This window comes from Balaenoptera acutorostrata, chromosome 10 (assembly GCF_949987535.1).
Source record: "Balaenoptera acutorostrata chromosome 10, mBalAcu1.1, whole genome shotgun sequence".
In the NCBI taxonomy this organism is placed as follows: Eukaryota; Metazoa; Chordata; class Mammalia; order Artiodactyla; family Balaenopteridae; genus Balaenoptera; species Balaenoptera acutorostrata.
This window is the reverse complement of record NC_080073.1, coordinates 66,614,830-66,638,975: the sequence shown is the minus strand read 5'-3', so window position 1 is coordinate 66,638,975 and position 24,146 is coordinate 66,614,830. Positions and strand designations below refer to the sequence as shown.

Here is a 24,146-nt window from a genome sequence, read left to right as displayed (position 1 = left end):
CTGATTGTTGATTGAATGTCTTGCTGCGAGACTTTCCTTATCTCTGGCAGCCACTTCTTGGGACAAACTGGCAGTGAGGTTGTAGGGAGTGGGGTGGGGGCAGGGAGACGGGAAGGGAGAACGTGACCCCTACCCCAGCCTTACCCCCTGAACAGGAAATCAAAAACTAACCAGGGGCCTGGGGCAATTGGCTCTTGGTGCACAGGGCCTGACATCCATCCAGACAGCGGGCAGAACCCCCCTCCTCTTCCTCCTCTTCCTCCCCACACCCTCCCACCCTCTGGCCCTGCCCCAGAGCAACCCAACACCAGCTGACAGTTGGCCATGCCAGCCAGCCCCTGCAGGCCCTTCCCAAGGGTCAGGTGACCTCTCCTCCCCAGGCCTCTGCAGCCCAGCCCTCTGGTCAGACCTGAGTCTGGGCAGACCTCTCCACCAGTACTATAGTGGACGGTGACTTCTCCACGCTGGGACCCTGGGAAGGGTCTTTGCCCAACACCACAGACGGCGGGCACTGAAAGAGAAGATTACTTTCCACTGGACCCCCTCTTCCACACATTCCCACAGTCCCGCCACTAGTGAGGCTCTGGTGAGTGCTGTCTTGGGGGATACGGATGGGCAGGGAGGGCCTTGATGGCGCCTGAGCGAGGGGAGAGAGGCTCTCATGGCCACAGGACCTGTTCAAACCATGGGGGACCGAGGGGATGGGCCTCATCTCTGTCCAGGACCCCATGACTAGGGGTCCGCTCTGCGGAGATGCCGGTGTGTCTGTGTGTGTCTGTGCTTTGGGGAGGGGGGAGAGGGATGTTGGCACAGTTCAGCAACATAGAAATTCTGTCATACGCTCTTCCCCCGTCTCTCCCCCCCCTCCCTAGAGTCATTCCTACCCTCTGCTTCCTAGGATGTTCTGGAGTCTGGAACTTTGGCTCCTGCATGAAGGTGGGAGGGCCAAGGCGAGCCGGGACTGTAGGGGAAGCTGTGGGGTCAGGTGCAGAGGTTGCAGCCATCCTTTCCACGCCACTCTGGGTTTAACCCTTCACAGAGGCAGCTGTCCCAGGAGAACTGGGCAGCATGGGCCCTGGGAACAGCAGGTCTTGTCCCAGCAGCCCTACCATTCCGCCTGAGAGGGGCCACAGGGCTAGATGATGTAAGCACCTACAGGCAGCGGCTGGGGTCTGGGTGTGGGCGCCCCCAGTGGAGGGAGGGTGTGGACGAAGGCCATCAGAGATGTGTCACCACCAGGGGCCCCCAGTGCCCTGGGCAGTGGCAGAGTCTTTAGGGTCACCCTCCCCATGGGCTCTTCTGCCCCCGCCCCCCTCCAGTAAAACAGATTTGAACTTGAGCCTGCCACGGTCCTCAGACTCTCTGGGGGCCTTGAAAACATCCATGGTGTGCCTCTCCCCAGGGAATCAGATCCCACAGGGCAAGGCCTGGGCTTCTACAGTTTTTAAAAGCTACTGGTTTATTTTTTAGCCTTTTTACTATGAAAGACTTTAAGCCTACAGGAAAAAATAGAGGGAATGACACAATGAAATTTGCATAACCTGAGTGTGGATTTTCACAGTTGTTTGAGTTTTGCCATATTTGCTTCACTGTATTCTCTAAGGCTAAGGTATTTTGAAGTAATCTATGGACATCACCGCACTCCCCTCAAAGACCTCAGTACAGGTCCTTACATAACCCCAGTGCCTTACCCCACTGACAAGATCATTGGCTCTCCAAAGACGGCCACATCCAGGCCACTTTCCAATTTCCCCAATTGCCCCCTAAATAGTTTTTAATGCTTTGGACCAGGATCCAATCAGGGGGGATCAAGTCAGTGTGTCTTCTGAGCCTCTTTCAATCTGCTAGCGTCTCTGCCAACCTCCACTCTCCGCTCCCCCATTCTCCCCCCACCACAATGACTTGCTGAATTGAAAGGCCAGCTGTCCCATAGGAGGGTAAGAACAGGGCTGGGTCAGCAGCTCTCAGTACAGAGAGGAAAATTGAGTCCTGGAGAGGAAGGGACGGGGAGTCTAGGCAGAACCGTGTCTCCTGGCCCCACTGTGCAGTTTTCCTGCACCCTTTCTCCATAGTGCTCCCACAAAGCCGGCTCCTTATCAGGGATCTGAGAAACTCCTCTTCTGCAAAGGGGCTGTGGTCCCTGGGGCCGTCCCAGTGCTCTGTCCCAGGGCATCCTGGGGGCGGCAGGCCGGGCTGAGCCCACCCATGGCCGGCAGCCTGCCCCTGCTTTCTCTTGCTCTGAGCAGAGTCCCTAAAGATATCCTTCCCATGCGGTTGCTATCTTGTTCATCAGCGGCCGCAAGGGAACAGCAATCAACTTTGTGAGCATCAAGCATCGGCTTGTTCAGGGACCTGGGGGTGGGGGGAGGCTGGCCTAGATGGCCAACGAAGGGAGTGTGGGGTCCACCCACCCCCAGGGGAGGAGCTGGTGGGTTGTAGATCCTGAAGACCACTTCCGCTCTGCTCAGATGGACCCTCCATCACCCTCGCCCCACCTCCTCGGCAAGCCCCCGTCTCCGGTTTTGGGGTCCCTCCCCTGTGAATCGAACCAGGCACCCCACTCCTCAAAGTGTGCCTCACCCATGTCGGGAAGCTCCCTGGCCCCTGCCAGGCAACCTTTAGAAAAAGCAGGTAGGTGACAGGAAGAGAAGGGAACGTGGGGGAACGTCCACCTTGATGGTAACTTCTAAGCTCTTTAAAAACAGCCATCTGGGAAAGGCAGGGGCACTTCAGCCACCGTCCAGGCTCTCTGAAGACAGGCCTGGCAAACCCAGGGCAGCTGGGGAAAGCGGCCCCTGATCGCTGGGCCAAGGTGCTTGCTGGCCTGAGGGCATCCTCTCTGGGAGGTTCTGGCCCGTCTGCTGCTGCCCTCTGCTGGGCAAAGGTTCACCCTTCAGACTTGACCAGCTCAGCCCTGTGGCCTGCGGTGACCACACACTCCCAGACAGACAGACAGACAGACAGACACACACACACATTTCTCCACCCCACTATTGTGTTTTGACCTTAAAAACTGTTTCTTCTTAGAGTCCTAAAGATGCCATACTAACCACTGGCAAGACCGTCTCTCTCTGGCTCATAAGGCAGGTGGCTGGTCATGTGACTTAGAGAAAGGTGTGGGGAAGGATATCAGAGGCTGGGAAATGTGCAGGTCTGGATATTTAGGAGTATCCAAGACCCTGGGCACAGCTTCCAGGTGGAGAGGTCCCCAGGAGCCAAGCCTGCCTGGGAGGGGCTGTTGGAGTGGTTCCCAGCCACAGCCAGGGGGGCCCAAGGTCCCAAGGTGCTGTCATGAGGTCTGGCTCTGTCGGAGTTGGGAAGGGAGAAGCCCTCCCCCGGAGCAGCCCTTCTGGGGCGCTCGGCTTTTGAGTCATTTTTACACCATGCGTCTCCCGCCCTGACAGCAAGCTCAGAACATCACTGCTGCGGCTAAGGACATTTGTCAGGAGCTGAAGGGCTTCTAAACTAATAATCGCTGTATTAAAATCGCATTTGGTCCTCAAGCTGGAGGAACATTGGAAGATTTTAAATGTTAAGAGAAAAGGAGAGGGGGAAAAAAAACCTTCCCTCAAAGGATAACATCGGCTTGGAAATAAGTCAGGAATATGAAGTATTGCTCTGTGATTCTGGAAATCAAGCCTTCCCCAGGAAATAGATGTTCTCCAAAGCCTCATCTTTCAGCCATGGCTGAGAAGGTGATGTGTGAATTCCCCCAGCATTCAGTATTGATCCTACCGGGCCGGGACTGAGCAGATGGAGGGGCTCACACCCCATAGCCCTTGAGTCATTCATAGGATGGATTTTAAAACTTGATTTTTTTCCCCCCAGAAAATAATCTTGTGCCTTCCAGGCCCTGATGTCCCCAGGTGATACACAACCCTCTGCCGTGTGAGAAACTCCAAAATTCTCCTGCCCATTATGACCTCAGCAGTTTTAAATGGTTTTCTGATCCTCTCATCTCTAATAGATTAAAAAATGCTCCCTTGGGCATCACAGATACACTGAACGGTACTTGTACCAAACCTCTGGCTCTGAGCTACCTGTAAAACGTACCTTAGAGCTTCAGAGGTGAGAGGGCAGGCCATAAACCATGCTGCTTCTGAGTCTGCAGCCCAACACATTTTATTTTGCAGTCTTCTTTTGCTGCAAGCGGTTTCTCAATTATCTCCTCCCCAGAACGCACCCCTCCCCCTTGGATGTACTGGGATGCGGTCCCAAAGGCTTCCACACCTTGGCGATCTCAGGCAACCCCCCTCCTGCCTAGACTGATGAGGGGGCCAGACAGGCACCTCCAGTCCACGTGGCCCGACCTCCTCTGCACCCACTCCATGCCCAGACCCCCAGCAGCATTCACCTCGGCCTCCCAACTCAACCCTCCCTCTAGTCCCGTCTCCCTGCCTGTCCTTGCCTTTCCCTGTTGCTCCCTGCACACACACACCCCCAAACAGGCCTTCCTCAAGTTCCCCCAGGCTGAGCCTCCATCTCTCCCATATCAGACCCCTCACTCCACCCCTGTCTTGGCCGACAGCAGTATCTCTTCTAATCTTTTCAACTAGGACTCATTTTTCAACATAATTTGTTCCCTATGAGTCCCCCTGCAATACTCATTAGACTTTTAGTATCTGTTGATTGAGAAAACAGATGATGATTTAAAAAACTACTAGGAACTCAATAACGCCTTTAAATGAATTTGTATTTTGGTAAACACCAAAGCATTTAGATACATTTGAGAAATGATCGAGCTCCATGGGTATTAGTTTTCTAGTCTGCAGATAATGCTGGTGGTGGTGACGTGGCTTTCGGTCAGGGCTCAAGAGACCCACGGATGGGAGCCCTCCACCCACGGCACGTGAATCCACACTACCCCCCCAAGGTGGCGCTCCCGCCGCCCAGTCAAGGACGAGTCTCCCGTTCCTGATGTGCACAGCTGAGACACACAGCGTAGAGAGGGCCTCAGACAGGACCCTGGCCCCCACTTAGGGCTCAGGACTCCCAGAGGGAGCCAGAGCAGCTGCCCCTCCCTTACAAGGGACACCGCATGTTGGGGGCAGAACAGGCATCGGCTTTAGAATGAGACAGACTCACTGTGGCTGAATCCCAGCACCAGTGCTCACTGGCTCTGGACCCCGGGAAAGCTCTTCTACTTGCCTCCATCTGAAAATTATTCTCCTGAGAAACAGAGATGGGCATTGTAAGGCCAGTGGTCCATAGTAGATGCTTCATAGGAGTAACTATGATCGTAGAGGATATATTTGTGCAATGAAATATTTGAGTGCCTGAGGTTGCTCCGTACAGGGTATCTGGCTGTGAGTTGGTGAAATAGTCAGGAAGGACTAGGTTGAGCTGCATAACAAAATACCCCCAAACCTCAGTGCCTAATATAGCCCAGGTTTCTTTCTCTGTCATGCATAGTCACTCAGGAAGTGACTGTGCTTCCAAAATCACCTTGGCCAGGGAAAGAGAATTTAGGGCACTGCTTTCTCTAAAAGCTCCCACCAGAAGTGGCATATGTCACTCCCTTCCATGCGATGTCGGCCAAAGCAAATCACACTTTGGCCAACGTACCTTCAAAGGGAAGTGAAATCATACCACGTTCCCGTAGGAAAAAACAGAATATTTGTGAACAGTCTTGACAATAACCACAGTCACCCAACTAGTTTCCAGATATAAGGAGCTGACAGCCTCTGATAAGATAGAGATCATGACTCATTTAGTCCAAGCTGAACCCTTACAAGTTTGATTTGTGGTTTCACCTGCCACCTTCCCTAAAATGGGAGAGGCGAGTTCTAAAAGAGGTGTATCTTCCGTAATTTTTAATGAACTCTGGTTTAGCCTGTGGGGAGAGGTCGTATATACAGAAAGGATCTCAGGAAGAGGAACTAAAATGTGCCGACTGGTGGTGACGAGCCACAGTGCCTTCATCCACCTCAGCTTGATGGGTGACATCTGTCACTGTGCCTGACGTCACTGTTACTGTCATCCGTCCCCACTCTGGGAGCCAAATACAACTGCAGGCCCTGCTGTCCGTAACCCTCCTTTCAAACCAGGGAGTGTCTTGCAACCCAGCGTAGGCTGGCTTTCACTCAGGCCCCGCAGGGCTGCACTGACACAGACGGTCCAGGGCCTTATTTAACAACCAGCTCGATTGCTGGGCCCCATCAGAGAAATTAGCCCTTGAGTCTCCTGGGGTGAGGCCCAGAGTCATTTCATTTAGGACATGACCCAGTGACAGGGCAGGAGGACACAGGGATCTGGGGGCATTTGACCACTGTTCCCGGGGGAGGGGGCACTAGGCTGAGCTCCTCTGGCTGGGAGCAACTCATCCTCCTCCCTCCCTCCTTCATCCTTCCTCCCACTTCTCCCTCCCCAAGGAGCACTAGGGAAGGATGCTGGCCAAGGGGTCTGGGCTGTGGGTCTGCGGGAGGAGGCATGGGCTGGAGAGAGGGACATTTGTCTCCCTTCAAAGCACTAAAGGGAGCCCTTCAGTGTGTCAGAGGGAGTGTGAGATCCTGTCTCTGGTGACCGCCTCACCTGCCTTCCCAGCACCCAAGCTGAGTCACAGGGGTCAGTCCTGAGAACAGCCCACACAGTGACAAAGCTCAAGTGGTAGAGACGCTTGGGAAGAGGACTCCACAAAGGAGGGCTGTGCATTCTGTCATCTGAGCGTCCTGACAAGGCTGTGGCAATGGGCGGTAAATCAAGATTCAGACAGTTACCCACTTCATCCCATGGGCCTCAGCAAGCTGGTGGGGATGCCTGGAATGGACCCGGGCACCTGTCTCCTTGCCCAGTGCTTTTGGGAAACAGAACGGGGCCCAGAGGCATTGCTCAAAGGCCAAGGCTTGGGTCAATGAAAGAAGTGCCTGCGTGTGGCAAAAGGAAGGTCTGGGCTAAGAAAGGTCTGTCAACCTGAATTATTCATCTGGGACTTGGCAGGAAGGATGGGACGAATGGAGGCCTTCTCTAGCTCAATCCCACAGCAACAGACAGGAAACCTCAGCTTCCTTGGGAATCCAAGGTCAGCATCAGTGCCAAGGGGAAGCTGCAGAGTGCTTCTCCGAGCAGCAGCAAAACCCACCTGCCTGCCTCAGGCAGGTACCCCGGGGGCTGAAGCCACTGCCCATCTGTCCTTCTTCCGCCCCTTCCCACAACCTGCCTCAGAACCTCAGGCCACACAGCTCAGGAGCTGGAGGACCTTCAGATATCCCCTAAGCTACACCCTAAGATGACCCTTGAGCAGAAGGGCCTCAGTTTCCCCAGATTCAAGTCCAGCTTTTTTAAAAGTACAAACTGGTTACCCAGCAGACACCCCACGACTGCCAACCCACACCAAGTCTGGGGCAGGAGAGTTTACGTTGCTGTGTGTGAGCCATCTCGGAGGCCTGGGGTCTTCTGGCTGATCCTGGCTCCCTGAGAAGGTTTGGCCAGGGCTCCTGAGAACGTCTGACCCTGGGGATGGCAGGGATGGGAGGCGGAGGCGCTAGGAATGACAGTGCCTCTTGGGTCTGGCTGACACCCCCCCAGGCAGAAAGCCCCAAGCAGGTCAATACCAAAGCCCAGCTCCAGGGGGGCCTCACCTGATCCCTCACGATGGTTTCTGCAGCAGTACGGATCCCAGCCACCACTAGGACATGCACTCACTGTCATCAGGTAGCGGGAGGGCAGGCCAGGAGGCATCAGGGTAGGAGAAACCACGCCTGGGGACAAGAAAACCTGAGTCCCTGTCCCAGCACAGCCAGTGACTTGCGGGTGACTTTGGCCAAGCCCCAGCCTCCTTGGGGTTCAATTTCCTGACTCTCAAAGTAGAGAAACAGCAGCCCCCAACCCCTCTGCATCATGGCAGGTAAGCATGATCTGAGCTAGTGTGCCTGGGTTCAAATCCCTGTTCTCCCCCTAATAGCTGGGTACACACAGGCAAGTTACTTAACCTCTCTGTGCCTCATTTTCCTCATCTGTAAAATGGGGCCGATAACTAATTACCTCATAGGGCGGTTGCGAGGCTTACATGGGTTCATCTATGTAAAACTCCCGGAACGCTGCCTGGCTGTGTGTTTGTTACCATTTATTGTTATTTTCTCCCCATGCCACCACTGGTAGGTGACATCCATGTCCTTAGAGCTCCTCGGGGGCACAGGGGGTGTGGGGAAAGAAGGGCGGTGGGCCGCCCAGCAGAGCAGCATGAGGGCCTGGACGCCGCCAAAGCTGGGCTTGCAAAGGTGAGGCCAGGCCTGGTTAGCACCAGGCGCTGGGGAGACAACGTGGTGGATGGGGCCTTGGCTCCTTCCAGGAGTGGCTATAAATGAACTTTACAACCTGGCTGTCCCTCTGCTTACCAGAAGCGCCTCTTCCTCCCTGACCCGGGGACAGGTGAGCTGGCAAAGGCTGACACACAAGTGAACCCGGACAGAGGAGAGGTGTCGGGCTGCCTTGGTTTTTCTCTTCCTTCCTCCTTCCTGCTTCGGCCAATTTTGCAAGGAGGATTGGGTTTGCCAGGGAACTGGGATGTCTTGTCTGATAACCAGACTGAAGGTATCAACTCATCCTAGGGCTGATTCCCGATTTTCCTCGCATCTAGATGCCTCCCAACTTCTTTCCTCAGCTCCTGGGGGCAGATCCCAAGCAGGGCTCACCTCTGGGTGGTCTCAGAGCAGGGCTGGGGGGAGCCCCTCGCCATCAGGCCCCAGTCCTCCTCGCCCCAAGGCCTCGCGCCAGCACCCCCAGCCTCCCCAGTCACGCTTCAGCCACGCATCCGGCAAAACAAATGCACACACCAGGTAGAAGTCATCCCCTTTCCCTTCCTAAAGGGGAGCTCTATGGCCTGCCAAATAGTAGCCAATTCGGGAACGGTGCCGTGGAGGGGAGTGTCGGGCCGGGCTGAGGCTTTCAACTCCTCCTGGTGCTGGAGGTCCAGGTGGGTGGTGGGAGCTTCTCTGAGCTGGAGTCCTGAACCAATTGACAGGTACTGCTGTGTGTGGAGCCAGCCAGCCATGCCCATGGTCTGGACTGAAGGTCAACAGAGGGTTAATCACGCCCAGCGCTGCCTAGCCTAGTTGCATCTTTGGCCGGCCGGGAGTCCAGCAGAGGAGAGAGTATTAATAACTCTGTGGTGACGGGCACCGCTGCGGGAATGTCCTCTCGAACAGGATGAATACGACCACAAGAGCCTCCCCTTGCAGTGTCTCCTTGTCACTCTCCTGAGGCAAAGTCAGGATGTCTTTAGGGGCCATGTTTCCAGCCCAGAGTTCCAGCATTTGCCTGAGGTCCGGCAGGCCCGCTCTCAGGGAGGGTGAAGGATGCACACGTGGTGGGGGACCAGACGAGGAGCCCCCGCTTAACTTCTGCCTGTGCTCCTGGCCTGAGGTGGGCCCCAGCAAGCCATCGAAGGCCTTGCTTTCCTCATTTGCAAGCAGCAGTGATAAAGCCGGCCCTCCCGGGGCCGGTAGGAAAATATGACCACCATGGCAATAATGCTAGAAATAATCATGATAAATCACATTTATTGAGCACTTAGCTCCGGGCACTGGGCTAACCTTTTCATGGGCTTATATCTCAGTTCTGAACCCTAAGTCCACGAGATGGGTATCATAATTATCGTGTTCTACAGATGGGGAAACTGAGGCCCAGAGAGGTTGAGTAACTTCCCCAGGTCACACAGCAATGATGTTGTGGAGCCATGATGGTGCACAGCAGGTGTATATGCAATATCAAAACGAAGCATTCCTGTACCCCTCCAGCCCCTGCAGGATGGTGAGTCCCCACCAGCAGGGACTCTGCTCTCTTCTCGTTGGGTTGGGATCAAAGTTCCCAAAGGAAGGCAGGCAACGGGACACGAGAAGTTCAGACACACTCACTGCACTCTGAAAACTTACAGTTTTAGGTATTGTTTTTTGTTTTTTGAATGTTTTAATATTAAAATTCAAAAGGCACAGAATGGTATTTAGTGAAAAGTCTCCATCTCAGCCCTGCTCCCCAGAGGCAGTAACTGTTACCAGTTGCTTGTAATAGATTATTCCAGAAGAAATCGATGCCTATTTACAGTCTTGTTTAACTACCTGGGGGTCGTGGCTGGCGACTTCAAGTGCTGCCCCCACCAGCACACCTCCTCCCTCACATCCTTTCCCTTCCTCCTCTGTTTTCCAGGGAACGCCGCCAAGAGCCCTCAGCCAGGAAGACACCTGGGCTATGACAGCGATAAAGGCCAAGAAGGAGAAAGTTGAGGACTGCTGACAGCCCTGCCTTCTGTCTGGGAGCTGCTACCTCGACCTCGGGCCCTCCCTCTTCTTGTGGATTTGCCCCCTTCCCACGCTGAAGCATGGTGGTGCAGGACAGCATGGACGCCCCTGGCGTGCCCCTGGAGCCCTTCCTGCACCAGGTCGGAGGTCACCTGAGCGTACTGAAGTATGATGAGCACACAGTGTGCAAGCCCCTCATCTCCCAGGAGCAGAGGTTCTACGAGTCCCTGCCACTGGCCATGAAGCGCTTCACTCCGCAGTACAAAGGTGAGTGTCTGGGGCCAGCATGGGGCGGGCGCTCACACCTGCCACCTCCTCAAGCACAGTGGTGTGTTGAAGTGTTGCCATGGAGACCTGCCCCTCTCCGCAGCCCAGCTGGCCTTCACAGCCCCAGTTTCTCTGAACTCTTTGAGCCTCCAGGCCTGGAGTGTTATGCCATTTGGCATCCTACAAATTAGCTCAAGCCACCAGCCTTCGAGGAATTGAGAATGGGATAAAGTGATTCCCCAGCCCCACCCCGCCCTGATGGGGCATCCTGGTCTGTGCTTTGGGAGTGCCATGCCTGGGTCCTATGACTGTGGTTGGTAAACACAGGACAGGTGGAGACCTCCTTCACCTCCCTCAGGTGACCCAGGTGCATGGCAGGAGCCTCGGGTCTGAGACAGGTTATGGAAGGGCTGGTTCACAGTGTGTTTGGGAAACCAGAATTCCCACCGTCATCCAGGGGCAAAGCCAGGGCGTCTCCACGGTGTAGCTGGGGAAACAGTGCACGGAGCAGTGTGTGTCCTGGATCTGAGCACAGAGTGGGTTCTGGGGAGAGAAGGCTGGTGGGGGAGGGCTGCTGTTTGCTGGCCTCCGGACAGGGGCACTCTGTGGGCTGCCAGCATCCGCAGGGCAGGCTGTTTTGTTCACATCCAGCCTTCGGTAAAAGCGGTTCACAGGGCTCAGGGCAGGACTCTGCCAGCCGAGGGCCCACAAAGGGATACATACTCAGAGAAAAGACCTCCTTTAGAGGATTTTAGACCTCTTATAAGTCAGTTAAAAACTTACCTGCATTTCAGTGATGTGGATAACTGGGAAGGATGGGGCCTGTCTTCATCGGTGTTTCTCAAAGTGGGATCCAGGATCAACCAACTTTACCAGAATTGCTGGTGTGTCTGTGTGTGTGTGTGTGTGTGTGTGTGTGTGTGTGTGTGTGTGTTTAAATGCAGGCTCCCAGGCCCCATTCAAGACCTCTGAATCAGAATCCCTGGGGTCAGGGCCCAGGAATCCGTATTCAGCATGCTCCAGATTCAGACTCACTGAGAGGGGCCCAAGGCCTTGAGCCCTGGGCATTGCTTCAGTCATGGGCTGCCAGCACCTCTGAGAGTCTGAGATAAGACAAATGAGAGACAGGGGTGGATGGCTGGTGTACAGCCTTTGCAGGCCTCCCCGGGGGCCCTCTGGGGCCGCAGGCCGGTGTTGCCCATCAGCTGTGGATCACTGCCCATCTTGTCCGAGCACCCACTGGAACTAACATCTGGCCCTTCACAACTGAACTCAAGCCAGCAAAGGGGCGGCAGGATCTCGGGTGGGGTGGCCTCCTGCCCGCAGCATTTCACGCTGGTTCAACACAGCTCTGGAGCTGAGACAGGCTGCCAGGGCAGCCCCAGGCAGAGCGGGGAAGTGAAAGAGGCCGGTGGGTTTCCAGGACCACATCCCGGTGTCCTCTCCCCGTTCCCTGTCTGCACGAGCCATCCCCCATTTCGCGGGGGGGGGGGGGCGGGCGCGGGTGGGTTAGGACCGCACCACTCTGGGGAGTCTTGGGCACTGTCGACTCTCCAGACCCCTCCTCTGCCCTGCTTCCCTCTCAGGTTGGGCCCATCCTGGTACCACCCGCCTTGGGGCCCTGCTAACTTGATAGATTAATTTGAGTCATCAGTTCATGCATCAGTCTTTGCCTTGGGGCTTCATTCAGGAGATGATGTTTGCAAACAAGTCGGGAGGGGGCGGGTCAGGGAACCACAGGACATCTCTCAGGCGAGACCACACAGCCTGGCTGAGGGGGAGGGGGAGGCAGAGCCCATGGGCTGGCGTGACACCCAAACAGGAGGTTTCGATGAGGCAGAGACGCTGATTCCCTCAGTTGCCCGAACACGATCCACGTGGTGCCAGCATCCAGGCGCTACCCAAGGAAACGTACGTCTGAGGAGACACTAGAAAGGGCCCAGAACTGGGACCCTCAAGCCCTCAGACGCCAGGGGCAGGGAGCTGAAGTCAGGTTTGGGATGGGAAAGGGTCCCTCGAAGGACCTCAGGCTGTGCGGGCATCTTGTTTCACCAGAAAAGAAAAGTACTATCGGCCAACCCTTAGTGTTCACTCAGTGCCAGGCACACTGGAAGCAGTTTCCATGACTGACTCGTTTAATCCTGACAACAGTCCTCTGAGGAAGGTACTTCTATCATCCCCATTTCACAGGTGAGCAAACTGAGGCACAGAGAGGTTACCCAACTTGCCTCAGGCCACACAGCTAGTGAGGCAGAGCCAGAATTCAAGTTTAGCTCCCAAGTGTGGGCTCTCGGCCCCCTAGGCCGGCTCCACCAGTGACTATCACTGAAGAGACAATTCCTCAGATGCCAGTGCTCAGGGGTCACCCAGCCCAACGTGGGAGGGGATGTGACTTGCCCAGGGTCACTCAGCTAGTGACCTCAGGTCAGGGGAACTCGAACACCCACAAAGCTGCCACAGGGTCTCCCTTTTCTTTCTGGTGGGAAAGAAAGGGCTGTTCCTGACGTGGTCGCCGCATGCCCCAGAGCCCACCCTCTTCCTTCTCACTCTCTGCACGGTGATGGCAGCGGACTGCTGGGCAGCAGCAAGGGCAGCCTCCCTGTGCCAGGAGCTCAGCCTGGACCCTTTGCTGGGTTCCTTGGGCATGACAGCGTCTTGAGGCTGTGTCCCTCTGCCTCCCAGTCTGCCCATCGGCTTTGGGTGAGTGAGGACATACTCCTAGGTCAAGTTGGTAGTGGATGAGCCAGATTCATATTACAGACAGTGGCAAATAAATGTTCTCATGAGCTTAAAAATAAATACATGACAGAATATTCACGGAAGCTGCTCGGCCAAATCGAAATTGCTGAGATGCTCTGGGCACGTCAGCCAAGGCAGTGAGCACTCATGTCTGCCCAGCTGACATGGTCACAATGGAGGTGCTTGGGGGGCTGGTGAGCAGGCAGACAGGGCCGGGGTCCCCCACTCTCCTGGCCAGGCAGGGGCAGCAGAGTGTTGGGAGCCCGTGGGCGGCCAAGTCCCCATGGACACCTAAGGCAAGCTGGAGGCCAGGCTGGAGCCAACAAGGCTCTTGACTAAAAGAACAATCCAAGCCCCAAGGAGTCTGGATTCAACTGACTTGCTGCTCTTGTCAAGGGCAGGCAACCCGAGATTGTTTGCAAGGCCGCTATGTGCTATGGTCCCAGGTTTCAGAGGGAAGGGCTGGGCTGAGCCAAGAATGTGTGAGAGAGGGAGGAAGACAGACCTACGGAGACACAGAGCCAGGGAGAGGCACGCAGGGAGACAGAGCGGGAAGGCAGAGACATGGAGTCTGGCTGGGTAGCTCTGACAATATGAGAAATAGAAAAGACTTTCGGATCTTATTGGTTTGGGGTTATTTGCACCTCTGCTTGCGTCCATCTATTTAGACACTCAGCACGGATGAGATGAGACAAGAGCTGGAACCTGGAGAAGCAGGTGAAGGTCACGTTTCTTGTCCCTCCAGGGAGGCCTCCTGGGCCCAGGGCTCCCCAGGACCGTGGTTTCTGGCAGGCCTGTCACCTTTGCCTCACAAGTGGGAAAGGCCAGGCAGTTGCCGGATGGTAACTTGAACTTAACGAGATCCAAAAGGGCCTTGCCTTTGGCCAGCACCCCTTCCTGCCTCCCCAGGAGCCAGGAGGCTCCAAGCCCCCCAAGGACAAGCACAGAGGCCAGCCAGCTCCCCCTCTTCTCACACCTGGAGGGTAGGCTCTGGGGCCTGTGGGTGGTTCCCAGGTCAGTCCTCCTCCCTGGAACAAGCACAGCGACCCTCCCACCAAGGAGTCAAGGCTGGAAATGTAACACCGTATCCTTGGGCTTCCTGGCGCTTCCAGCCCTCGGCACTGACGGCCCTCTCACGAGGTGATGGCATCGTAGCCTCTCCGTTCATTCCTGTGGAACAGAATGACCGGAGCAAATGTGACTGGGGACACAGCAGGAGCGTGCCTCATCCACACACGGGTAAACATAGCGTGATGACACAGGAGTCTCCCGATTAAGTCCCAGGCTCAGTGTGACAGCCTGTTCCGTCTCCCATATTCACAGCTGGCGTGGCCTTCATCCCTTACCAACTGTGTGACCTTGGGTGAGTTATCAATCTCTCTGAGCCTCAGTGACCACAGTCAAGTGCCTTGCAGGCTTAGTGATCAACAAAATGCACATAATGCTGGCACACAGTAGATGTGAAAGACCAGGCAGTGGTCATTACTACTGTACTTGTGTCCCTGACCTGCCATCAGCCCCCTGCTCTCATGAGCAGGACAGCCCTGGTGGGCTTGGTCTAGGGATGCAGGCTACTGTCCAGGTGAACTACAGAATGCCAGGTTCAAGTGCGCTGTTATGGTTACTATCATGATTACTTCACGGGACGCTGGGGCCTGGGATGAGCTAAGGAAAAGCAGAGTTTTTTTAAGGAACTGGAGGGAACCGAAGGTCACGCTCAGGCTGCAGAATTAGGGCACTGGGAACCTGAGATGACAGGCCTGGCCCAGGGAGACCACTGACCTAGGCACAGATGGGCCTGGAGCATGACGCGCTGAATTATAGAGCAGCCCTGAAAATGAGTGTCTGCTCTGAGCAGCCCAGGAGGGCCGGGCAGGGCCGCACGAGGGGAAATCAGCTGCCTTGGCTGCTGGTTCAGCAGAAATGACCACTTAAACGCTGATGAAGGTGACCAAGTGGCCAGGGGAGGAAAGCAACACCTGGGAGGATGTGACCACAGACAACCCTCCCATCTGTCAGGGTCCCAGCGGAAAATGAGCAGTACATGCCAAGGGAGTTAAATAAAGAGAATTTTTCAAGGGACTATTCACAGAATTGCACACAGGATTAAGGGAACAACTGGGGAGACTTCCCTGGCGGTCCAGGAATTAGGATTCCATGCTTCCACTGCAGGGGGCACGGGTTCGGTCCCTGGTTGGGGAACTAAGATCCCACATGCCATGCAGTGCTGCCAAAAAAAAAAAAAAGGAAATAACTGGGGATGGTGAGGCAACCAGGGGGCAGCAAGACTGGAAGTCTGTAACCACCCGCAGGCCTGAAGGGCCGAGGTGAGGGCACGGCGGAGCTGAGCAAGAGGGAGGCTTCAGAGAAACACAGCCACGGCAGAGCCATGCCGCAGCAGGGAGGGAACAAGTGGGATAAAGCCCCAACCTTTCTCCTCCCCTCCCCCCATCTCCAGCCAGCGTCCCTCATTGGCCCAACTGTCAGGCAAAGGAGCCATTGGTGCATGCCAGAGTCAGCCCCCAGGCACAAGATGGATGGAGAATGGGTTGGTAGAAGAAGGAGCGAAGAGAGGGTCCTCACGGCATCAGCTGCAGGAAGAACAGGGAACAAAGGACTCTGTAGAGAGCCGGTTCTCTCAAAAACATTTGTGTGGCCGTCTCCTGGGCCACGACCATGAGTATCTTTCACCTTCACCAGAACTCTGGCGAGGCTGGGCACCCACAGAGGGAGGGCTGGACCCTGCCACCAGAGCGAGAAGTCCAAAGAACACCACAGAGCCATTAACGTACAGGCCAGAGCCAATGACCTGACCTGGTCGATGTTCTAAAGGAGAAGCTCAGCTAGCACATGGGCTCAGTGGGTGTCCTCACATCCTTCGCTATCACAGCCAGCAACTGGAGTAGGATGTCATGCCTGGATTACAAACACCGGTGGTTAGGAGGTACCATTGGAGAAATCTCACACGCCTTCTCTTTTCTATCAAAGAACCACATTCTGTCCATAATCTTCACGTGCTGTGCGTCTAACCAAAGGCAATGGCGAACGTCAGTGTGAAAGCCAGGGATGGGGGGAGGATGAATGAAGGGGCAACCCGAGCACCAGGAGGCTGTTAGAGGAAGGCTTCCTGGAAGAAGCTGCTCAGATACAGGTTAACAGAGGGGAGAGCCAGGGTGTCGAAGGAGGCAGAGGATAAGGGGCAGTAATGAGAGGAGCCCCCGACTTCCCTCACTGCCACTCAGAGGCAGGGGCCCTCTTTGCAGAGGACCAGCTCAGATGCCCCCAGGTTGGGCCCGGGTGGGGTACTGCGGGGTGCCTGGGTGGTGTGCTCGCGCACAGAGGAGTGGGGATGCGAGGACGAAATGTACGCAGCTGCTTTGTTTCAAGCATGAAGGGGCAGGGAGAGGTGACGAAGCAGAAGCTGTGCCAACATCCGTACGAGGCCATTTTCTGCAGGCTCCGCAGCTCTGGGCTCATTCTGGAACAGGATCGGGTTCAGGCCAGTCCCCGTAGCTCTTCCTTGAGAGATGAGTTGGGGAAGGGGGGCGGTTGACCACTGCCATTAAACTATAGTTCAAATGGACATCACACTGCATCCACTCCGTAAATGTCATCTGGTTTCTCCACCCCTCCCCTTCTGCAGGCACCATCACCGTGCACCTCCAGAAAGACAGCCGAGGCCATCTCAGCCTGGTTGCCAACCCACTGAAGGAGAGCCGGGGGCCCTTCAAGATCTCCACGCAGTCGGCGGCTGTGGCCATATGGCAGACCCTCCAGCAGACCACCAGTGGCGGCGGTGCCCTCCCCCTCCCCCAGTGGCAGCACACCCAGCGGGCACACTCACTCAAGGAGAGGTGAGGGCCACTTGGCAGGATGACAGAACCCGGGCAGCACGTCCCTAGCAGGGACCAGCATTGCTCCCACCCGTGCCCAGGCCGATGGCTCCCCATTAGGGCCAGAGCCGAGAAAAGGAGAAATTCAGATGAAGGCTCTGTCTAGAATAAGCCACGTGACCAAAAAAAAAAAAAGGAATGCATTTTCTTTGGTGCCACTTCTAGAGGGAGGATTTCAATGCATTTCATCTCGGAAGTGGATGCACACGCCGAGTCCTATACAGAGCAGACATTCGGTGTATATTTGTTTCATTAAATACCTGTTTCACTGAGACCATGAGGTGTCTCTGGAGGGGGAAAAGGTGCAGAGCAGAAACCCCAGAATAGTTGACATAAAGGAAAAGTGTGGCTAATGCCTCTCTTAAATCATCTTCCTTAGCGGTCGAGACGGGACGAGGAGAGAGGTCAATTGCAGGGCTCCGTGGGACCCTGGAGACTCAGGCGGCTCAGGACGTCCAAGGTCCTTGGAGAGTTCTCAGATTAGCTGACCTTTCTCAGATGAAAAGGATCCCTGGGGATTTTTTAAACACTTATGGGAAACAAAAGGAAGCTAATACAATGAAAGTACCTCCCTTCCCCAAGGATCTTATTAAGCCTCCTGGCTTGGCGTCAGGAAGCGGTGCATATTATCTCCATGTTACAGACGGGGAAGCCAAGATGCAGAGGGCAGGAGAGGGTGGACCAAGGACCTATGATTCTTCCCCCCATGGCATCTGAAGCCACAGTAACAGCCTAACCCCCAGCCTTCTGATTCCAGGCAGGGTCGCCGCCTCTATACTGTGTTGCCTCCATAGGGAGGTAATGACCCAGGTCATTTACAAGTGAATTTAAACCGCCTCAGCCCCCTGAGGAGGTGACATGCTCCGGTGAGTTATTCCGGACTTTAGAGAGACCCCTGCGAGGCCTGCAGCGTGGCCTGATCTGGTGCCCCGGGGCTGAGCAGGGCCGGCAGGGCACTCTGAGGTCCTGCAGGCATCCTGAGAGTAGCCAGGGAGAGTCCACATCAGGGTCCAGCAGGAGAGCCCAGCCAGTCACAGGGGCCCTGACTGTCGTGTGCTCCCCTCGCCCGCAGCCCAGCCACAGCGCTCCTGAGGTCCGAGCTCCACCTCAAGGCCCACGTCCCCTCCCTGGTGGAGGATGTGAAAGGGAACCAGACAGAGAGGAGAAGCTTTAACCCGTGGGGCCTGCACTGCCACCAGGCCCACCTGAGCCGCCTGTGCACTGAGTACCCTGAAAACAAGAGGCACCGTATCCTTGCCCATGACCCGCCCGGCCACCCAGCCACCACTGTGCACGGTGATGTCAGGGGTGCGGGGCAGTGAAGGGGGTGATAGACAGACGTTTGGGGGCAGGGCCAAGGGAGGAGTGGGTAGGGAGAGAGAGCCTGATGTGAGGGAGAGTGGGAGGCACAAGCCCTCCAACCTGGGACCTAGGAGAAAGCAGATCTCTCCAAAAGAAAAACCAGAGGCTGGGGAAGGAGGACTGGGGGAAAAGCTGAACAGAGTGCCCCTGTTTGGGCCACTGGCTGTGTCTCTGCCACCTGGGCAGTGGGGATGGGCAGGGCTGGGGTCTCTGTGGACAGATAGGAAAGATGACTGCCACGCTGGGTGGGGGTAGGGGTGCGGGTTCAAAGGGTGGGAGGGTCCCTGCACCCAACCTCCCTTTTACACCTCCCACAAACTCAGAGAGCAAATTCAGGCTTGAAATGCCCCCCTTTTGTCACCTCTGGCTCCTTCCTGCAAACGCAAACCGGTGGCTGGTTTCTCTGTATTTACTAAGCCACATCTGCAACCCTCATCCTTAAGAAGCTTTTGCAGGATAATTACTCCGCTGAAATTAATATTCCTGCAACTCATCTCCGAAGCTAACATCAACCCACTTCTCCCAAAAGGTACTGGCCCATTCGGTGACTCGAGGTTTTAGCATTATGATTTTTCTGCCATAAAATGTAAATTGGGCATGGCCTGCCAGGGATTTCACTCCTGCATTTAAATTACAACCTCAGAGCAAAAAGGAAAAGAAAAAGAAGCTCACATCCTCATCAACTCCCCCTAAATGAATGGACTTATGAAAGCAGCCTGCAAAGTTAATACCTTGAAATCTTCATAGCAACTGACAGGCTGGTCTGTAATGAAAGAAATGGGAGTGAAGGGATGGGGCTCAGAGGAGGGAATCTCCAGCCAGCTTCAGAGGCCTGCTAACCGCCTCCTGTGGGGCAGTGGCCTTTATGTTCTCAGAAGCCTTCCTTAAAGTAGCATGACCAGGGTTCCTGCTGCTGGAAAACGTCGTGTCACAGTACAAGCATCCCTGCATCTTAGACCTGAAGATGGGGACCCGGCAGCACGGGGACGATGCGTCGGAGGAGAAGAAGGCCCGCCACATGAGGAAGTGTGCACGGAGCACCTCGGCCTGCCTGGGCGCGCGCATCTGCGGCATGCAGGTAGGTGGGGGACATCTGCGGGGCTGGGCATCCTGGCATGTCTGCTAGGGACAAGGACATCTCCCATCCAGATGCTGCTGCCCCCCGCAGGACCCTTCACTTTGTGGGAGCAACAGAGACGGCGGCCAAGCACCTCTTTCACCAAGAAAACGCGTATCCTGGTCTAGGACACACTGGGTTTTTTAAAGAGCGCCTTTCAGGATAGTGATATCAAAACCCCACCATTTTGGGGGAATGTAAATTGGTGCAGCCACTCTGGAAAACAGTATGGAGGTTCCTCAAAAAACTGAAAATAGAATTGCCATATGAAAAAAACAAAGAATTGCTATATGATCCAGCAATCCCACTCCTGGGCATATATCCGGACAAAACTGTAATTCAAAAAGATACATGCACCCCTATGTGCAGAGCAGCACTATTTACAATAGCCAAGACATGGAAAGAACCTAAATGTCCATCGACAGATGAGTGGATAAAGAAGCTGTGGTATATATATATACAGTGGAATACTACGCAGCCCTAATGAGTGAAATAATGCCATTTGCAGCAACACAGATGGACCTAGAGATTATCATACTAAGTGAAGTAAGTCAGACAGAGAAAGACAAATACCATATGATATCACTTATATGTGGAATCTAAAATATGACACAAATGAACTTCTATGAAACAGAAACAGACTCACATAGAGAACACACTGTGGTTGCCAAGGGGGAGGGGGTGGGGGGAGGGATATATTGGGAGTTTGGGATGAGCAGATGCAAACTATTATACATAGGATGGATAAACAACAAGGTCCTACTGTATAGCACAGGGAACTATATTCAATATCCTGTGATAAACGATAATGGAAAAGAATATATATAACTGAATCCCTTTGCTGTACAGAAGAAATTAACACAACATTGTAAATCAACTGTATATCAATAAAATTTAAGAAACCACCATTTTTAAACTCATCTCAGGGTCTCTGGCAGTTGGAACTTTCCACGTGACCACGTTGGTCCTGCCCATGTTGAGAGCAGACCTTTGATGACAGTGTGTGAGCAGGTCTGGGAGAAAACTGAGAGAAAGCTTCTCTGTGTGCTCCGTTGGTTCCTCGTTCTCTTGAACCATGAAGCTGAACCCTCTCCTTCTCAGATGCTGGCAGGCAATCTGCTCTTTGAATCCTTATTAGCCATTCCCTGTTCTTTCTCTGCCTTTTCTGCTTCTGCTTGCTACCTCTTCTTGTTAACAAAGTGGGAAGGTCGTAACCTGCAAAGCCCAGTAAAGGAATGGTTAATTTTTTATTGCCCTGACTCCACACTTCATTTTTGCTGTTCTGATGTGGTTTATAGCCAGGGCTGCAGGAGAACAGGAGGAAATAAACTTTCTCCAGTGGTTCACTCTTAGAGTCTATCTACTCAAAGCAAAACCAGACACGGATCTGACGGTAATCGTTATCGCTTTCCTTAATTGAAACTGCCACCCCTTGAAGCTGGAAGTTGAGTCTATAAATGTGTGGCACAGATGTCCCTAGGAAGGCTTGGAATGCAGTCCTCAAGAGAATGGAGTGTGACAATTTGTGGAGTACATGGAATCTCTCTCTGGACCTCAAACCTTATGAAATTGATCTGATTTATTTAGAAAGAGATGCCTGTCGTGGGCTTAGGACGGCTAATTGTAGCAGCTGATCTCCAGCCCTCCAAAGGCAACACCAAGTCTATGGTATCTTTCTGATTTTTTTTTTTCAATTCCTGTTTTCTGTAAACATATCATGTAATCTGAAGGCAGGGAAGACCTGAGAAACTGTCTTGGTCAGGTACGGGCAGCCCTTCCCAGGTGTGCCAGGCAGAGGTGTGCCAACTCACCCTCTGGCCATGCCAGCCACTGACCTCCGTTCAGCCTCTGCCTGCCTCTGCCATCTGAATGAAATGGGAGCGGCTGCCACTGTCTCCCCCATCAGCATCTCTCCTCCATCTGCTCCCTTCCGGTGGCCAAGACATGACAGGGGAGGGGAGAAGAGCTGATGCTAAGGAGAGGAGGCGCCAGCCCCACAGAGCTGCTGTGAACCTTCCTTGCTCCATCCAGGCTCCCCTCAACCTCACTGGCTGCCTGAAAACTCCATCCACACCTGATCTAGCCTGTCTTTTCATCTCCAAACAATTCACCCCACTCTACCCCCAGAGCCATTACGGTTTTCTTAGAATCTGCAGAGAAAGGACTTCATAAACTTTGTTGGGGGAAATTTTAATCTACTTGGCTTTCCAAAGCCATTGGCTGTGATTTCAGATTCCCACTAAAGCTTTCTCGCTTGGGTTTGCTAATATTTAAAGAGGGCCAGAAGCCAGGGTTTAAATCATGGTTTGGAGGTTGACATTGGAAATTCACAAGAAAGGAGATCCAAACCTTTTCCTGGTGGGCAGAGGGTCACCTTCATAGGATGAAGCATCTTTAGACCTTGGATTCCTATTAAACGCTTGCACAGAAAGCATTTTAAAATGTAAAAGTTACACTGGTGCTTGATGAAAGATCATCTTGCCAGTCATTGCAGCCATTCTTGCCCTGCATCTCTAGAAATCTGTTTATATATTAGGTAGCTTGTGATGCTGCCACTGTAGCAGATGTGATTTTTTTTGTTGTTTGCAATTCTTCACATTTTCTATCTTCTTTTTAATGCAAGGTTTATCAAACTGATAAGAAGCACTTTCTCTTCAAAGACAAGTACTATGGAAGAAAACTCTCAGTGGAGGGCTTCAGACAAGCACTTTATCAGTTCCTGCACGATGGGACCCGGTTCCGGACGGAGCTGCTAGAGCCCATCCAGCGCCAGCTCCGGGCCCTCCTCTCAGTCATTAGGAGCCAGAGTTCATACCGGTTCTACTCCAGCTCTCTCCTCATCATATATGATGGGCAGGAGACTCTGCAGACGTCCCACGGCAGCAATGTCATCAAAGTTGACATCCGGATGATCGATTTTGCTCACACAACCTACAAAGGCTCCTGGAATGAACACACCACCTACGATGGACCAGATCCAGGCTATATCTTTGGTCTGGAAAACCTCATCCAGATCTTGCAGGATATTCAAGAAGGAGAATGAGACTTGTTGGGCCCATCCAGATTTTTCTGGAGGATAGCTCTCCAAAGGGGCCTGTTGGTAGCTAGGGTAGTCTACACATCCCTGAGATGTGTCTGTAATAATTATATCTACATTCAAAAGCCATCTCTATACATGGCAGGCTATACTAACAGCTGCTAAGGAAACCAGCTCTGGAGGTGATTCACGTACCCTGGCATCTTGCACTCATGCCAGTCATCGTAAGCTGCACAGCAGGATGAAATGGTGCCTTTCTGGAGTAAAGGGTGGGGTGCAGAGGAGTTAGAGGCCAGCATTACAGTGAGATTCTGGAGTATTTGCATTTAAAGATGCTTTCTTGTTGTCATGCTGCAGTCTCACAAGCTGTAAGGCAAAAAAACAAAACAAAACAAAAAAACCTTACTTGAGGAAGTCTGGAAGAATGAATTCCCTGGTTATCGTTTTTCTGCTCACATGGGCTGCGGCTCCCAGGGCAGACAGAGCTAACGAATGTCTCTTACCTTCCTCAGAGGCACTGTTGGTGGGGCTGGGTGAACTGGGACAGATCTGCCCATCTCACCAGCTTTGTCCCCAGGTTCTGAATGGACAAGGACAATCCCAGACACAGTACTGGCAAACCAAGACCCCAACTTCCCCATTTTGGCCCGTGGAGAGGCGAGTCCTATGGGAAGTGATGACTTTGTCAGATTCTGACCATGAAATGCAGCTTCCGGTGGGGGTGAACTGCGCATAAGGAAGATGTGAACTTCTACTCTCCGCTTTCTATTTATTTATTTAGGGGGTGGGGTGGAGGAGTCAGAAGAGAGGAGCCTGGGGGACCCAGGAAACCAGGCAATGTTTACGAGACGGGTGGACAAGTGTAAATACGGAACTGAGAGCAAACGGTTCTAATTAATTCCTTCTTCTGCAGTGTGGAAACCTATTATAATGCCCTCGAGTCAAGCACTGAGATACATTACCCAATTAGGGAAATAAATTTGTTAATAAAATTGCTGAGGTTACCAGTGATTATTTGGTGTGCATTATTACCCTTTCTGTTTGTTGATTCTGATCATCATACTGTATGGTAATTCCAATTTATGGGTGATTAAAGTATACACAGCAAGAACACTTCACTGATCTCCTGCAATCCTTCAGGGAACCTGGGTGAGAAATGGTGGCTAATAAAATATCTGCGTGTATCACAAGGCAAGCACCAGACCTGAGAAGTAAGTGGTCCTTTCACGTGAACCTTATACAGTGCAAAATGAAACCATTTTTATATTCTCATAGCTAATTACCATTAACTTTCAAAAATCTGCACCAAAAAAAAAAAAAAAATCCACACCAATAGAAGGAAAGAGTGCCTGACAATAAAAACACTTGGTTTAATTTTAGTTTACATTATATGGATTTCCAAGCAAGGTAACTTGCCTACTCATGTTTGGCCGAGGTAAAGATGTGACTGATTTGCATGCCCTGTGTCCATGGTGGAGAATTGAGTCAAAGCACACTGA

General features: G+C 53.4%; 1 protein-coding gene across 1 annotated transcript; it reads left to right on the top strand.

Annotated features, from left to right (window-relative positions):
- Positions 1–405: 405 nt before the first annotated feature.
- On the top strand, positions 406–23,658 carry IP6K3 (inositol hexakisphosphate kinase 3). Its single transcript, XM_007186878.2, has 6 exons — positions 406–586; positions 10,141–10,499; positions 16,882–17,092; positions 18,204–18,379; positions 19,396–19,571; positions 22,234–23,658. The coding sequence occupies exons 2-6, from the start codon at positions 10,313–10,315 to the stop codon at positions 22,651–22,653; spliced, it is 1,170 nt and encodes a 389-aa protein (XP_007186940.2). The 5' UTR covers positions 406–586; positions 10,141–10,312; the 3' UTR covers positions 22,654–23,658.
- Positions 23,659–24,146: the final 488 nt, after the last annotated feature.

Excerpts from the sequence above, each read along its gene's own strand:
- IP6K3 (XM_007186878.2), top strand. The coding sequence starts at position 10,313 with ATGGTGGTGCAGGACAGCATGGACGCCCCTGGCGTGCCCCTGGAGCCC. Across the intron at positions 10,500-16,881 it reads CTTCACTCCGCAGTACAAAG|GCACCATCACCGTGCACCTC; the intron begins GTGAGTGTCTGG and ends CCCCTTCTGCAG. Across the intron at positions 18,380-19,395 it reads CCCTGAAAACAAGAGGCACC|GGTTCCTGCTGCTGGAAAAC; the intron begins GTATCCTTGCCC and ends TAGCATGACCAG.